Source organism: Apodemus sylvaticus, chromosome 10 (assembly GCF_947179515.1).
Source record: "Apodemus sylvaticus chromosome 10, mApoSyl1.1, whole genome shotgun sequence".
Lineage (NCBI taxonomy): Eukaryota > Metazoa > Chordata > Mammalia > Rodentia > Muridae > Apodemus > Apodemus sylvaticus.
Genome location: NC_067481.1, coordinates 22,321,812 through 22,335,793, shown reverse-complemented (window position 1 = coordinate 22,335,793; position 13,982 = coordinate 22,321,812). Strand labels below are relative to the sequence as shown.

Below are 13,982 nucleotides of genomic sequence, written 5' to 3'. Positions count from 1 at the left end.
CTCATGAGGCCCTAAACCTCCCTGGGTTGTCTATAAGCAGTTAGTGTGTTCTAAGGGAGGGGAAGGCATTTTCTTTAGTGATGTGGCCATGGGTAAGGTGCCCACAGCCCCATCAATAACTTCTCCTGAATGCATGCTCCTGCAAGAAACCTTAATGAAACTCACTGAAGAACCACTGAAGAAAAGAGCAACAAAACGCGGAAGTAGTTCGGGGTGGGAGGATTATTTGGGAAGAGGAAGAGGATCAGCAGGAGGGGACCCAGGAGGAGGATGGGGGAATACCGCAAGTATGAATGTCACAAAACCATTCATGTGCATAATTAATATTTGCTAGGCATTTCTTTAACCGGCAGAGAAAAAAAGAAAATGCAGAGGGAAGGCCTCCGGTGGGGTGGGGCTGGAAAGTAGCAGTGGGGGTGGGCAGGGAGGAGATTGAACTGAGACTCAACATCTGCCTCTGCCCATTCCACTCCCCAAGAGGATTCTAAGTTCTCTCCATCACTGGAACCTCTCCCACACTCCTGGGATGTCTGGAGCTATGCTATGTTTCAGATCCTGTCCAACCTAGAGAAACCTCAAAGCCCAATATTGAGAAAGCTTCACTACACCCCCGCCCCTTCAACCCCCAGACCCTTGTCCCTGGAAGAGGTTTCCAGAAACCTTTGAAAGCTGCCTCCCAAAACAACAAAACAAAAAACGACCAGGTGAGCCAGGTGTGGTGGTGCATGACTATAATCCTAAGACTTCTGTGGCCGAGACAAGATGGCTAATTTGAGGCTATCCTAGGCCACAGAGTAAGTTCAATCAAAGCCAGTCTGAGATACAGCAAGGCTTTGAAGGAACTGAGGTGGGGAAGGAGGAGAGAAACTAAAACAAAAGGCCGGACAAGACCCTATGTGATGAGGAGAGTAGGAGGGAGGGACACAGGTAAGAGCAAGACGTGGGGTGCTGGTCTGGCCCCAGTGTCTAGTCTGCGGCACCCGCTGGGAGTCTTCTGGCCCTGTCTACCTTCTCTCCACCAAGGAGGTAAGAGCTCTTCAGCTCCATCCAATGCCTCCCCTCCTTTGCCCTTAGAGGAAGCGAAGGTAAGATCTCCTGTAAGAAGTCTTTAGCTCAGCTTCCCACCGCACATTCACCCAGATGTACAGCATGGTCATCCAGAGTCCTCGGGGCAGACTCTCCAGATGTCCTCCCCCTCCTTATCCTTTGTTCTCAGCGGCAGACCAGGCTACATAGGACTGGGGTAAGGTAGGGAGTCTACTGACCTTGGGACCCCAGCAGACAGCCTCTGGGGAGCACTAATAAGAGGGAAAGAGTAGGTTGGGGAGATGGTGACCCTTTCCGGGAAGCCTCTGAGACCCGTTCCCCACTCGCCAGCTCAGGCGACCTCAGTACTCACCCAAGAGCATTCTCAGCCTTTGGAGACAGCACAGAGCAGAGCGCAGAGCAGGAGCAAACCCAGCCAGAGTGACAGAGGGAAGGGGGATGTGAGGGACAGGAGGGAAGGGCCTGAGTGGGGGACTCCAGCTAGACTGGAAAGCTCTGTTCCCGTTTGCCAGAAAAAGGGGTGCCCGATCTCTCTGATTTCTGAGCCCCAACCAGAGGGGGAATGGAGCCGTGTGGGAACTTCGCCAGGCTGCGGGAGTGAGGGACTGTGGAAAGCAGGGGCAGAGAGTGGACTGAGAGCCGCTCACCCCCCCCCCCCTCCTGTGCCCCAGGCTCCCTGTCTCCTGTCTCTTCTGCTGAAACAAAAGACTGACTTTGTCCACAAAGTCCTCCAGGGATAAGCACTACCCTCACACAGACCCCTCACCTCCGCGCTGCGTGCGTGCCTGAATGCTCCCCTGCTTGGGACTTGCCCAAGTCCCTATTTAAAGACCACCAGTCTTCTTCCTTTCCTGGACATCACCTTATAGTCACCTGCTTTTACTGAAGGGGACACAGGCTCAGAGAAGTATCACCGAGGGTTGCCACTGAGGTAGGGAGGGAGCCCAGGTTAGCCCCTTAGACCTGTTACTGCCTGCAGTGCCAAGAAGGAAGTGGGAAGGCTCTGCTAGATTAGCTAGATACCTGTCTGGGGTCCAGGGTCCCCACTTCTTCTCTCCACTGTTACTTCTTCCTCCCCTTCCTGGTGCTGAAAAGTTGGCTCGCCACTCACCTGAGCACCTGGTGGCTGCGCAGGGGGGTCGTCGGGAAAGGGGAAGCAGTCAGGCCACAGCTGAGATCTAGTCTCGAATTCCAAACCCTGTCTGTGCCCAATGCAGGCCCCACCCCTTCAGCATTCTGTCTCCACCAGGTAATAACCAGTAATCTCAGGACAACCAATACCTGCACCACAGAGCAAGTCTAGCAAGCGAGGAGCCCATAGCGGCGGCTGCTTCTTGCTTGGAAGGGGCTCTGAGGGGAAAGAGTTGTTTGTGTGGAGAAAGAAAAGAAACTCAAGCCTAGAGTTAATGAACCCGCCCAGAGACACGGAAGCTCTGTCTTCTTCCAGGCAGACACCTAAGCTAAGCCCCCTAATTCTCTACCCAGACAGCCTCGCCTCTCTGGGTGGTCTGGGTGGGGGAAGGCAGATCTCACCTGGGGGAAGAGGATGTCTGGCAGTCTTGGGAGACTGTAGGGCACTTCTGTCTCCTGTCACCAAAGGAGGAGGCAGTAGGAGGCAAGGGCTAGGCTTGGGGGGGGGGCGCAGGGGGAGGATACAGCTTCTTTGAAGCTTGTACCTGAAGGCCTCAGGATGATGGGGTGGGGTGAGGGGTGGGGGAGGGTTTGGTGAGGAGGAATCAGCAGCCCAGAAAGATGCTGATGGGAAGGACGTGAGGAGAGCTTCCGGAGCCTCCTGGAGCGACTGAAATTAATCCATCTGCAGGGAGCAGTGGACAAAGGGCACTCATCAAGCCAGTGACTCATGCACGACCCACGTCCTTCATTTCCAGGGCCCAGGGTACAGCCAGAGGCTTCAACATTTGGAGAAGAGATAGAGAGGGCTGGGGAATCTCTAGCGTGTTAGTGGAGAGTGCGGAAGACTCAAGTCTGACTGCCACAACTACAGCCATCTTTTTCCTTGGAAGTCTTTGTAATTCCAACCCATCTCTGTTTACCAGTCCTTCCCAGGGTCTACCTTTCATTCTTTACCCATGGTTCCTCTAGACATTTCAGTAAGACAGAGCTGAAGTCATTCCTGAAGTCCCTTCCTGACCCGTCAGGTGTCTGCTGCAGTGTGCACAGCAGAGGATGAGGGAGAGAGAGGGCCTTGGCTCACTCTAAGTGAGAAAGTGCCTGGAGTCTGAGGAGGTGGGTGGCTTTACGAAGTTCCCCTTCTTTAACCAACTAGGGGCAGAAGACAACTGGTGGGGCCCCTCCTTTCTTCCTTTTCTTTTCTTTCTTTCTTTCATTGATTTTTAAAGATTTACTTATGTATGTGAGTACACTGTAGCTGTCTTCAGACACACCAGAAGAGGCATCGCATCCCATTACAGATGGTAGTGAGCCACCATGTGGGTGATGGGAATTGAACTCAGGTCCTCTGGAAGAACAGTCAGTGCTCTTAACTGCTTAGCCATCTCTCCAGCCCCTTATTTATTTATTTCGATCCAAGGTTTCACTATGCAGCTCTCTGGAGAACTCAGTATATAGATAGACCATGCTGGCCTCAAACTCACAGAGATCTGCCTGCCTCTGCCCCCTGAGTGCTGGGATTAAAGGCAGGCATGACCACCATGCTGGGCCTGGTTCCCCATTTTAAGTTGAAATAACACAGAACAGAGATGTGGCCAGAGGTCACGAGCATCTGTATAATCATCTTGCTGAGCCTGCTTTCTCAGGTCAACCCCCTTTTCCATTCATAAACACTATGGACCTTGTTCTCTCTGTGTCTGTCTGTCTGTCTATCTCTCTTTCTCTCTCTCTCTTTCTCTCTCTCTCTCTCTCTCTCTCTCTCTCTCTCTATATATATATATATATATATATATATATATATATATATATATATACACATATGGTTTTGCTATATAGATGTGGCTACCCTGAACCTCTCTACATATAGCAGGCCTTGAACTTTTAGTAATCCTCTTGCTCTTGTCCCCCACGCGTTGGGATAAAAGGCATATACCAACCTCTCTATATACTGGCTGCTTCTTTAGTCGGGGGAGGAGGGGTGAGATGGGATTGAGGCAGACACAAGGAGTCAGAACCCAGCTATCTGACTTTGGGGCTGCTCTTCTCTCTGAGCCCCACAGTCCAGTGTGTAAAGTAGGGGCTGAACATCATCACCTGCCCGGTGGGTGGGTCGGTGGGTCAGTGGGTCAGTGGGTCGGTGGGTGGTAATGTGGGGGACTTACTGCTGGGTGTCTAAGAACTTAGTGAGCAGTTTGGCTCTAGAGCAGTGCTCAGTATAGGACAGCAGGAGGCCACAGCTCCTCATGCAGGTGTCCCACATCCCTGTGCTGCCCCCAACATCTGGATTAGAGCCAGGAAGATGTGCCTACACTTTTGTGTCTGCAGATGTTGAGGAATGGATTCAAGTAGTTTAGGGTGTGGTGAGTAGGGTCACTGGCTTTAACTACATAGCTGGGGGTTCCCAGTGACCACAGCCCCTTCCCAGAGAACAGGGTAAAGAAGTAAAGAATGGCCCAAGATATATTCCTACAGTCTGACAGGGCCTCCTGTGTGGCAGGAGTCTTGGGGAAGTTCCAAGAGGTGAAGATGAAGAAGAGTAGCCCAGGTTTGGCTGTGAGAACTTCAGAAGCTGGGTGTAGCTGAGGGAGGAGGCCTCTGACCTAAGCTAAGAGAGAAAGCTCAGGGAGGGAAGCGCCCTACCTCTGTAGCTCCTCCTACATAGCACATCAGGAAGGAGAACAGGAGAGAGAGGGGCCTGGCTTCACTGCCTGTGACGGCCTGTCACTGTGGAAGCCTCTAGCCCCACAGGGCCCTAATCAAAGTGACAGCTCCCACGGAACAAGCTCCTGGCTCCAAGAGACAAAGGCCTCAGGTCTCCATGTGTGGTGTGGCATCTCAGACCCGGAAAGTTGAGGAATTAAGTAGCTCATTGAGGGTTCCTTACACACACACACACACACACCATAAACCCCCAAAACTTCTCTCCATTTCCCTATGTTGCTCCGGTGGCCCCAGCCCAGTCTCACACCAGTTTTTAGCAGGACTCAAAGCCCTACAGGTTTTCTTTTCCCAACTGATGTCCCCCTTGGAAGGCTGCTAGCATCTCTCTATCCAGGAGGGCTGTACCTGGGGCCCAGGGCCCAGTGAAGGTCCAGAATTAACCTTTAGAGCAGTGAAGATGGCAATTTCCCTGACTAGCGCTTCTGAACCACACAGTTCCTAGAAATCTGTGGCTTTGTGTTCTGGCTCTAAGCACAGCAGTCACCCTCTCCCACCTGTAATGGGATGGTAAGATGATGGGCCTGCCTAAGGCCTCTGATTTCTTGACACACCCTGGATACATAGTGACTTTTCTTTTTAAAGATTTATTTATTATTATATGTAAGTACACTGTAGCTGTCTTCGGGCACACCAGAAGAGGGCATCAGATCTCGTTAGGGATGGTTATGAGCCACCATGTGGTTGCTGGGATTTGAACTCAGGTCCTTCAGAAGAGCAGCCAGTACTCTTAACGGCTGAGCCATCTCTCCAGCCCCCCGGGGGGGGGGGGCGGATCTCCTATCAGTTCACCCTTCCTTCTTCTGATATTCTTCCCCCATACTCTTTCCCACTGTATTAGGGATTGAACTTGGAACTTCACACACACACGCACACTGGGCAAGGGCTCTACCTCTGAATCAAATTCCTAATCTTTGCCACTTTTATTATGGAGACAGGATTCACTAAGGTGCCTAGGTTGTGTTTGAACCCTCTTTCTCACCCAGGCTGGCCTTGAATTTGAGACCCTCTCGCCTCAGCCTTTAGTATAACTGGGGTTACTAGCCTTTGCCAATAGGCTCAGGTGTCTTCTGAGTTCTTGGTGTTCCTTTTACTTTCATTACCTGAGAATAAACGTATCTCTACACAATTACTTAGATAGCTTTTTTTTGGAGGGAGGGCATATTTGAAAGCCTTAAAAATGTGAGCCCCCCTGAACAGCAGCATGAACCTTGTAGATGAAAAAAAATTGCCGGGCGGTGGTGGCACACACCTGTAATCCCAGCACTCTGGGAGGTAGAGGCAGGCGGATTTCTGAGTTCGAGGCCAGCCTGGTCTACAGAGTGAGCTCCAGGACAGCCAGGACTATACAGAGAAACCCTGTCTTGAAAAAAAAAAACAAATGCAAAAAAAAAAATTATATTTAGCTGGGCGGTGGTGGCGCACGCCTGTAAACCCAGCACTCTGAAAGGCAGAGACAGGCGGATTTCTGAGTTCGAGGCTAGCCTGGTCTACAGAGTGAGTTCCAGGACAGCCAGGGCTATACAGAGAAACCCTGTCTCGAAAAAACCAAATCCAAAAAAAAAAAAACCCCAAAAACAAAAAAAATATATATCTAATGAATAATAGTTGATGAATAAATGTATGACTTAAAACAAAACAATCTTGCAATGTAAACCAGGCTGGTCTTGAATTTATAGCCACCCTGCCTCAGTCTCCTGATTACAAGGATGCACCACCCACCCAGCTTAAATGGAAGACTTTTTAACCCATCCCCCCCAGATGCACACACCTCCCCATCCTACGTGCTCCAGAAATAGTCATACATACGATTTGTTCAGTCACAACCCTGAGAATTCATCTCCAAGTGGCTCCTTGGAGGAGTTAATGCTGATAAGTGAGTCTTCGTGTAGTTTTCTAGGGACGTGACCTCTGCCTGAAATGTCCCTCACCTGTTATGGTCATCACTCTCCCGAGGCCCTTGTGTCCCTGAGGGCGTGTCTCAACTTCCATCATGCTCAGGGGGCACTGTATAAATGTCACCCAAAGATTAGGCACTCTCAAGATTCAGGGTAGCCTCTGGCAAAACTGCCCTGCCATGCTGCATGGTGGGTTTCTTGAAGTCAACCCCCCCACCCCCAGAATCTGGGGAACTAAATGCCCCCTGTTTCTCCCTCCCAGGCTTCTGTGGCTTGGCCTTCCTTGCCAGCCTGCAGCTCGTGACCCCCACGTGTCTGTCAACAGACATCACCTTCACAGACGCATTCACCCATTTTCCTCAGAACACTGCGCTATAGCCAGATGCCCCTACAGCACTGGCAGCCAATCCACCACCCCTCCCTGTGCCCCACGCCTGCCCTCCCCAGCCCCTATTCTCCTGTGCAAAGTCACCCAAGGCAGGGAGAGGCAGAAATCCTGGTGGAGAGTCCAGCTGCCACAGGAAGAGGGACCTCCTGTTGTTCCTTGGTTGGAGTGCTATGCTAGCATTCTGACTCCAGCCTAACCCCCCCCCCCCCCCCCCGCAGGCTGGAGAGATGTTATAAATGTCCTCATCACAAACACCTCCCCAGGGAGAACTGCTAGAACTGAAGAGACCTCCAGAGGAGACCTCGAGACTCTCACAAGCCAAGAGATCCCATGGAAAGCGGTCCAGAAGCAAAACAAAACTTTCGTTGCTTTTTTTGGGGAATCCAGAGGACATGCCAGGCAGGCACCATACCACTGTGCTACATTACCGGGTTTTAAAATAAAACCTGACAGCACCACAGAGGGAAGCCACAGACCTTAAAGGGACCCAAAGCCAGTTTATAGTAGGGGCCCTAAGCTCAGTGCCACTCCACACTGACCTGGCCCCGTGGAGGTCTTGCCCAGGCTGAGCTGCCGAAGCCTTCGCTGGTGGGCACGTCCCCCACAATGCACCTGGGCCTGGGCTGCAGAGTTCAGCTGGATGTTGCAGACATCGCAGAGCGTGTAGGAGGGTCGTTTTCTCTCCCGCTTAGGCTTCGAAGATTCTGGAGAGTGAGGGGGGCACTCAGATGGTGCAGTGGTCGGGGGCTCCTTCTCACCTGAGGGGGCTGGGCTCAGGGGCCGCTTCATACCTGAGTAGATGGAGAGGGAGACAGATATACAGTGGCTGGAGTGGTTGTGAACACAGAGAGAAGAAAAACAGGAGAGGTTTGAAATCTGGTGCTGATGTGTATGCCAGGTGACCCAGCTTGAATACCCCTCAGCCAAAATATCAACAGGAAACATGATGGGGGTGGCCCGGTTCAGGCAGAGTAGCGTTAAAATATGGACTCACTAGGAAGAGTGTCAGAAATGACTGCACGCTGGAAAGCTGGTTGAATACAGGGTCCCAGGGCCTGAAAGCAAATCTAAGAGACGGAGATGGGACCTTGGAGACAAGGTGACACTGGGGAAACACAGCAGCAGGCCAGTGGAGTCGCACTTTGGGAAGCTGAGTCCTGTTCTCAAGCCTCCAGGCAGGAGCTGACAGTACTATGACAGACAGGCATGTGGCACTTACTGGAGACACAACAGCCCTCTGGCCAAAAGCCCAACCATCCTGTGCCCTATACCCAGCAGGGTGACATTCACCAATGAAGACAGCCTGCCAAGCTACCTCAACCCCATCCCACATGGCTTGAGATGGCCCTACTGTCTTGGTTGGGTGAGCCCTGGTCACAGCTGGCAGCTTGGTTGAGACCTGGGTCTGCTGAACACAGCAAGCACACATCGCCCCAATCTGGACACTCATGTCCTTCTTACAGGCGGCTGTCACCTTTGTAGGTCATCTTTCTCCCACTAACTCATTTCTCTGGTACTTCTCTCACATTTCTGTTTCTGTTCCTCCTCTGGAGTTGGCTGCTAAATCTCTTTCTCAGACAGAACCTGTATTCAGTTCTTCCTGGTGTGTTGTGTGTGTTGTGTGTGTTGTGTGTGTGTGTCCTCGCATACACACTCGCACACACTTGTGTATGTGTGAAAGAGAGAGAGTGCATGTGTACAATACATGTATGTATATATGTGTGTTTGTGTGCAAATGTATGTGTGCCTGTGTCTGCATGTGTGTACATTTTGCATTCACACATGTATCAACATGTGCATATGTGTGTCTGTGTATGCATGTTTGTGTTTCCTGGCTCACGTTACTAAGAAACTTCCTGAGGGCAGTGTCTGCTTCCCTCAGACTTCAACAACCCCAAGATTTGGGGGAAGCATGACTGAGCCCATCTCTCTACTTACAGATGAACTGTTCCATCCATGGTCAAGTTCTAACCCTTAAGTATACCACAGCGTGACTGTATTTGGATAAAAGACCTTTAAAGAGGCAACTAAGTTAAAATGACAGTGTAGTAGTTGGCTGCAAACCCAAATGCTGTCTTTATAAGACAAAGAATTTGAACAAGGCTGTTTCTGAAGAAATTGTCCCTGAGCCTGGCTATAACACACACCTGTTAATCCAGCTTTAATGGAGGTTTAAGCGGGAGGTTTGGAAGCCAGCCTGGGCTACATAGCAAAACGATGTCTTTAAAAAAAAAAAAAAAAAAAAAAGGAAGGGGTGGAGAGATGGCTCAGCAGTTAAGAGCACTGACTGCTCTTCCAAAGGTCCTGAGTTCAAATACCAGCAACCACATGGTGGCTCACAACCATCCGTAATGAGATCTGGTGCTCCCTTCTGGAGTGTCTGAAGACAGCTACACTGTACTTACATATAATAAATAAATCTTAATAAAAAAAAAAAAGAAAGAAAAGAAAAGAGTAGAGGGGCTAGAGGGATGGCTCTGTAGTTAAGAGCTCTGTCTGCTCTTCCAGAAGACCCAGGTCCAATTCCCAGCACCCACATGGTAGCTCACAACTGTCTGTACCTCCTGTTCCAGGGGGATCTGACACCCTCACACAGACATGCATGCAGTCAAATCAGCAACGTCCATAAAATAAGAATAAATAAATTACTTAAAAAAAGAGTATAAGGTTTGAATGTAGCTAAACTGACGGAGTTGCTTACCTAGCATGAGGAAAGTCCTGGGTTCGATCCCCAACACCACATGGACCAAGCATGGTGGCGCATGTCTATAATCCCAGCCCTCGAAGGGTGAGAAGTTCAAGGTTATTTTTAGCTACATAGAGAGTTTGAGGATAAGTGTAGGGTACATCTGACCCTGTCTATTGGGTTAATTAATTAAAGAAAATAATAAGTAAGAAGAGAAGCTACTATTGCCACTGCCAGTCCTGTGACACTGTGATCGCTCAGCCCTTTAGCTCCAGAACTAAGATACAATACATTTCCGTTGTTTAAGCCTCTGTCTTGCAGCGCTTACAACGGCAGCTGGAGAAAGCTAATACTTCTCCCTCAAGGTCATTTCCCAAGTCCTTAGTTAGTCTCAGGTTCATTCAGCACACCAGTTCAGTCAAGCAATGTTATAAAGTTCTCACAGGAGCATGTATCTATCCATGGAGTCCATCTGAAGAGGACGTGTATTACCCAAGCCCATGGCCGTGAACCTGCATGCCTTCCCTGAACGTTATCCTTGAGCTGTTGTGGTTTTAGCAGACGGTGGTCCCTATGAAATGTGTCTGTCATCACTCATGTGGGGGCTGTGGGTGGGTGGAGAAGTGACCTAGCTTAATAGGTTCTCACTGATGATTCGCACTTCAGGTCTCTGTTCACTGTGGGTGGCTAATGTGATCTGTCTCATTCACCCCATGCATATGTCACAGCAGAGCTCCGACCCTGTGCAAGTGTCACTGTGCTCAAACCTCGAACTATGGTTGAGTGGCTGAGACTTGCTGTATGTTAAATGGCGTCTCTGTCCCAGCGATGCTGTTTTCCTGAGCCACTGTCCATGCTGGGAACGGCTTCTCAGTGATGCAGCTGCCGATACATCTATCTATATGTAACTCCAATAACTTCACTGGTTCTCTCGGCTACACTTGGGTGGAATAATGTCTTTCATCTGTCTTTGATTTGTGCCCTATCTAAGGTGGACAGACATTTGTTGATGTCTCCCTAGGAGCAGGTGAGTCCAGTATATGAAGAGGATCATGTCACACACGTGCACACAGGTTCATGAGAGGATGGATACACAGATCAGCTAATGCACCGGCAAGCTGTGGGATCCCCAAGATTACCAGACATCCACTGCAATGTAGGGGAGTGACATGGGACAGATTCCCCTTTACAGCCCTTAATGGAACCAGCCTTGAGAACCCAGATCTGTGAGACAACCCATTTCTATTGTCTATTTTGTGTTGTTCTGTCATCCCTACCCAATTAAGCTAATATACTGTGGGTTTGACCTTTTTTTGTTTGTTTGTTTGTTTGTTTTTCGAGACAGGGTTCCTCTGTGTAGCCCTGGCTGTCCTGGAACTTACTCTGTAGACCAGGCTGGCCTCAAATTCAGAAATCCACCTGCCTCTGCCTCCCAAGTGCTGGGATTACAGGCATGCGCCACCATGCACAGCTGGGTTTGACCCTTGTATAGCTACAGGTGCCTGAGAATTTGAAGCTCCTGTCCTGGATGCAGGGTGGTGCTGCTGAGATGTGGTACTAGCATCCCTTCCAAGTGGCACGGTGGGCATTTATTTGGTAGTTAAGAGGCAGCTACTCCGAGCAGGGCTACACCACCCTTCCAAATGCAGGAGGCATCTAAGCTGCCCCTGGTAGATAAGCCAGGGACCCAGAACACTGCCCTCCCCACAGAAGACACTGGAGGTCACTCCTATCATTTTGTGAGGTTCCTAGTTCCTCCACTGATATTTAATCCCGTCTCACCTCTAGAAGGCAGACCCTATAGCTCTTCTGCCTCCTCCAACCCCTCCTCCACACTCTGGTAGGAGACAGGAAGGAGGTCACAGATGCCAGAGTTCGAGGAGGTGGCCCAGGTGTCAGGGGCCAGGTGGAGACCTCAAAGGAATGAGACTTTCTTAGCTGTCCAGGAAGAGCTCAAGGGGACAGGGATATTTTAAAATCTCAGTGCAATTTATGACAGACTGGACGGGGACATGGCTCAAGAGAGCAGACAAGTATGTGCCACACTGCTGGTTAAACCTTGGTGATATACAGCCTCTGGGATCTCGGACTGCTGGGATTCCTGGCTAACGTGTGTCCCCAGCCAGGATGCTGGGCCTGCTGTGGCCTGTCCTGCTTGACCCAGCCTTCCCAGCTGTCCCCTGCTGAGCTACACTGTAACCAGCTAAGCCAGGACTCTGAGTTAGTTATATGGAGGCATGGGCAAGAGTGGGGCTGCACATGGCTTATCTAACCCCAACTATAAACATCCCAGGCTAGTACACACACACACACACACACACACAAGCATATACAACAATCATCACTCTCCTGAGATCTCCACTTGAGTCTTAGTGACATTCTGAGAGGAGAAAATTGAGTCCAAGACCAAGGCAGTGGGCATACTTCAAAGACCGTGGAAAGCCAGGCTAAAAACTGGAAAAAAAAATCCTAGAAGCTTCTCCGGGTCAGGAACTATAGCTGTTGGATTGTTGCTTGCCTAGAATGTATGAACTTCTGGATTTGATCCCTAGCGGCAAATAAAACCCAATGTGGCAGCAAATGCCTATGATGCCAGCATTTGGAAGAGGCAAAGAAATTAGAAGTTCAAAGTCCCTTCTTCTTCTTCTTCTTCTTCTTCTTCTTCTTCTTCTTCTTCTTCTTCTTCTTCTTCTTCTTCTTCTTCTTCTTCTTCTTCTTCTCCTTCTCCTTCTCCTTCTCCTTCTCCTTCTCCTTCTCCTTCTCCTCTCCTCCTCCTCCTCCTCCTCCTCCTCCTCCTCCTCCCCCTCCTCCTCCTCTTCTTCCTCCTCCTCCTCCCCCTCCTCCTCCTCTTCTTCCTCCTCTTCTTCTTCCTCCTCTTCTCCTCCTCCTCCTCTTCTTTCTTCTTCTCCTCCTCCTCCTCTTACTCTTCCTCCCCTCCCCCTCCCCCCCTCCCCTTCCTGGTCTTTTTTTTTTCCGAGACAGGCTTTCTCTGTATAGCTCTGGCTGTCCTGGAACTCACTCCATAGACCAGGCTGACCTCTAGCTCACAAGAGATCCTGAGCACAGGGACAAAAGCCATGTGCCACTACCACCTGGCTCTGTTTTCCTTTTTCTTTCTTTCTTTCTTTCTTTCTTTCTTTCTTTCTTTCTTTCTTTCTTTCTTTCTTTCTTTCTTTCTTTTTGTTGTTGTTGTTTTTTGTTTGTTTGTTTGTTTTGTTTTTTCACAGGGTTTCTCTGTGTAGCTCCGGCTGTCCTGGAATTCACTCTGTAGATCAGGCCAGCCTCAAACTCAGAAATCCTCCTGCCTCTGCCTCCCAAGTGCTGGAATTAAAGGCGTGTGCCACCACCACCTGGCCTTTTTTCGTTTTTTTTTTTAAAGTATTATTATTTGGAGGGGTGGGGTAAAGAGATGGTTTAATGGTTAAGAGCACGGGCTGCTCTTCCAGAGGAACCACATGGCAGCTCACAAGTGTCTGTAATTCCAGTCCCAGAGGATCTTATCCCCTCACTCAGACATACACACATGTCTGCAAATGGTACAAAACACCAATAAATAAAAATAAATTAAAATGAGTTATAATTATTTTTTAATTCATGTGTGTGTGTGTGTGTGTGTAAGCATATGACACGTGTGGCCCAGAGAGGCCAGAAGAGGGCATCAGATCACTTAGAACTGGCATGACTTGCTCTGTGGGTTCTAGGAACCGAACCTGGGTCCTCTGGAAGAGCAGGTAGTGCTCCTAACTGCTGAGCCATCTCTCCACTCCCACATCCTGTCTCTCTAGTGGTAAAGTTCATTTAGCAAGGGCACCCTGTGTGCCAGACATCTTGCACATAAGATCTTTTTTAAACTCCACAATAGCATCATGAGGTGGCCTCTATTATTAACCTGCTATATACCCCACAGATTAGAGACCTTCTGGGTTCCCCAGCTGGCCCTGAACTGCACTTGTCTGACTCAGACCCCTTAACCACTGACTTGGCTCGCCCATCTTGACTGAGCTGCCTTGGGGTAGGGTGAGGAGGGCTCACAGGCTCAAAAGGGAATGATGGAGAATACAGCTGTGTGCCTTCTATTAGGGTCAGAGGGCAGGCAGGGAGGTGTCACACTCTG

The 13,982-nt window shown here is 49.9% G+C and overlaps 1 protein-coding gene across 5 annotated transcripts in view; it reads right to left on the bottom strand.

Annotated features, from left to right (window-relative positions):
• The window catches only part of Znf385c (zinc finger protein 385C), a 28,013-nt gene extending 20,042 nt beyond the window's left edge, over positions 1–7,971 (bottom strand). For 4 of the 5 annotated variants that reach the window (XM_052197330.1, XM_052197333.1, XM_052197332.1 and 1 more), the window contains exon 1: positions 7,722–7,971. In XM_052197330.1, coding sequence (XP_052053290.1) covers positions 7,722–7,971 — 250 coding nt within the window. The remainder of the gene's footprint in view (positions 1–7,721) is intronic. The other variant, XM_052197334.1, reaches the window with a different exon arrangement.
• Between the last annotated feature and the right edge of the window lie 6,011 nt (positions 7,972–13,982).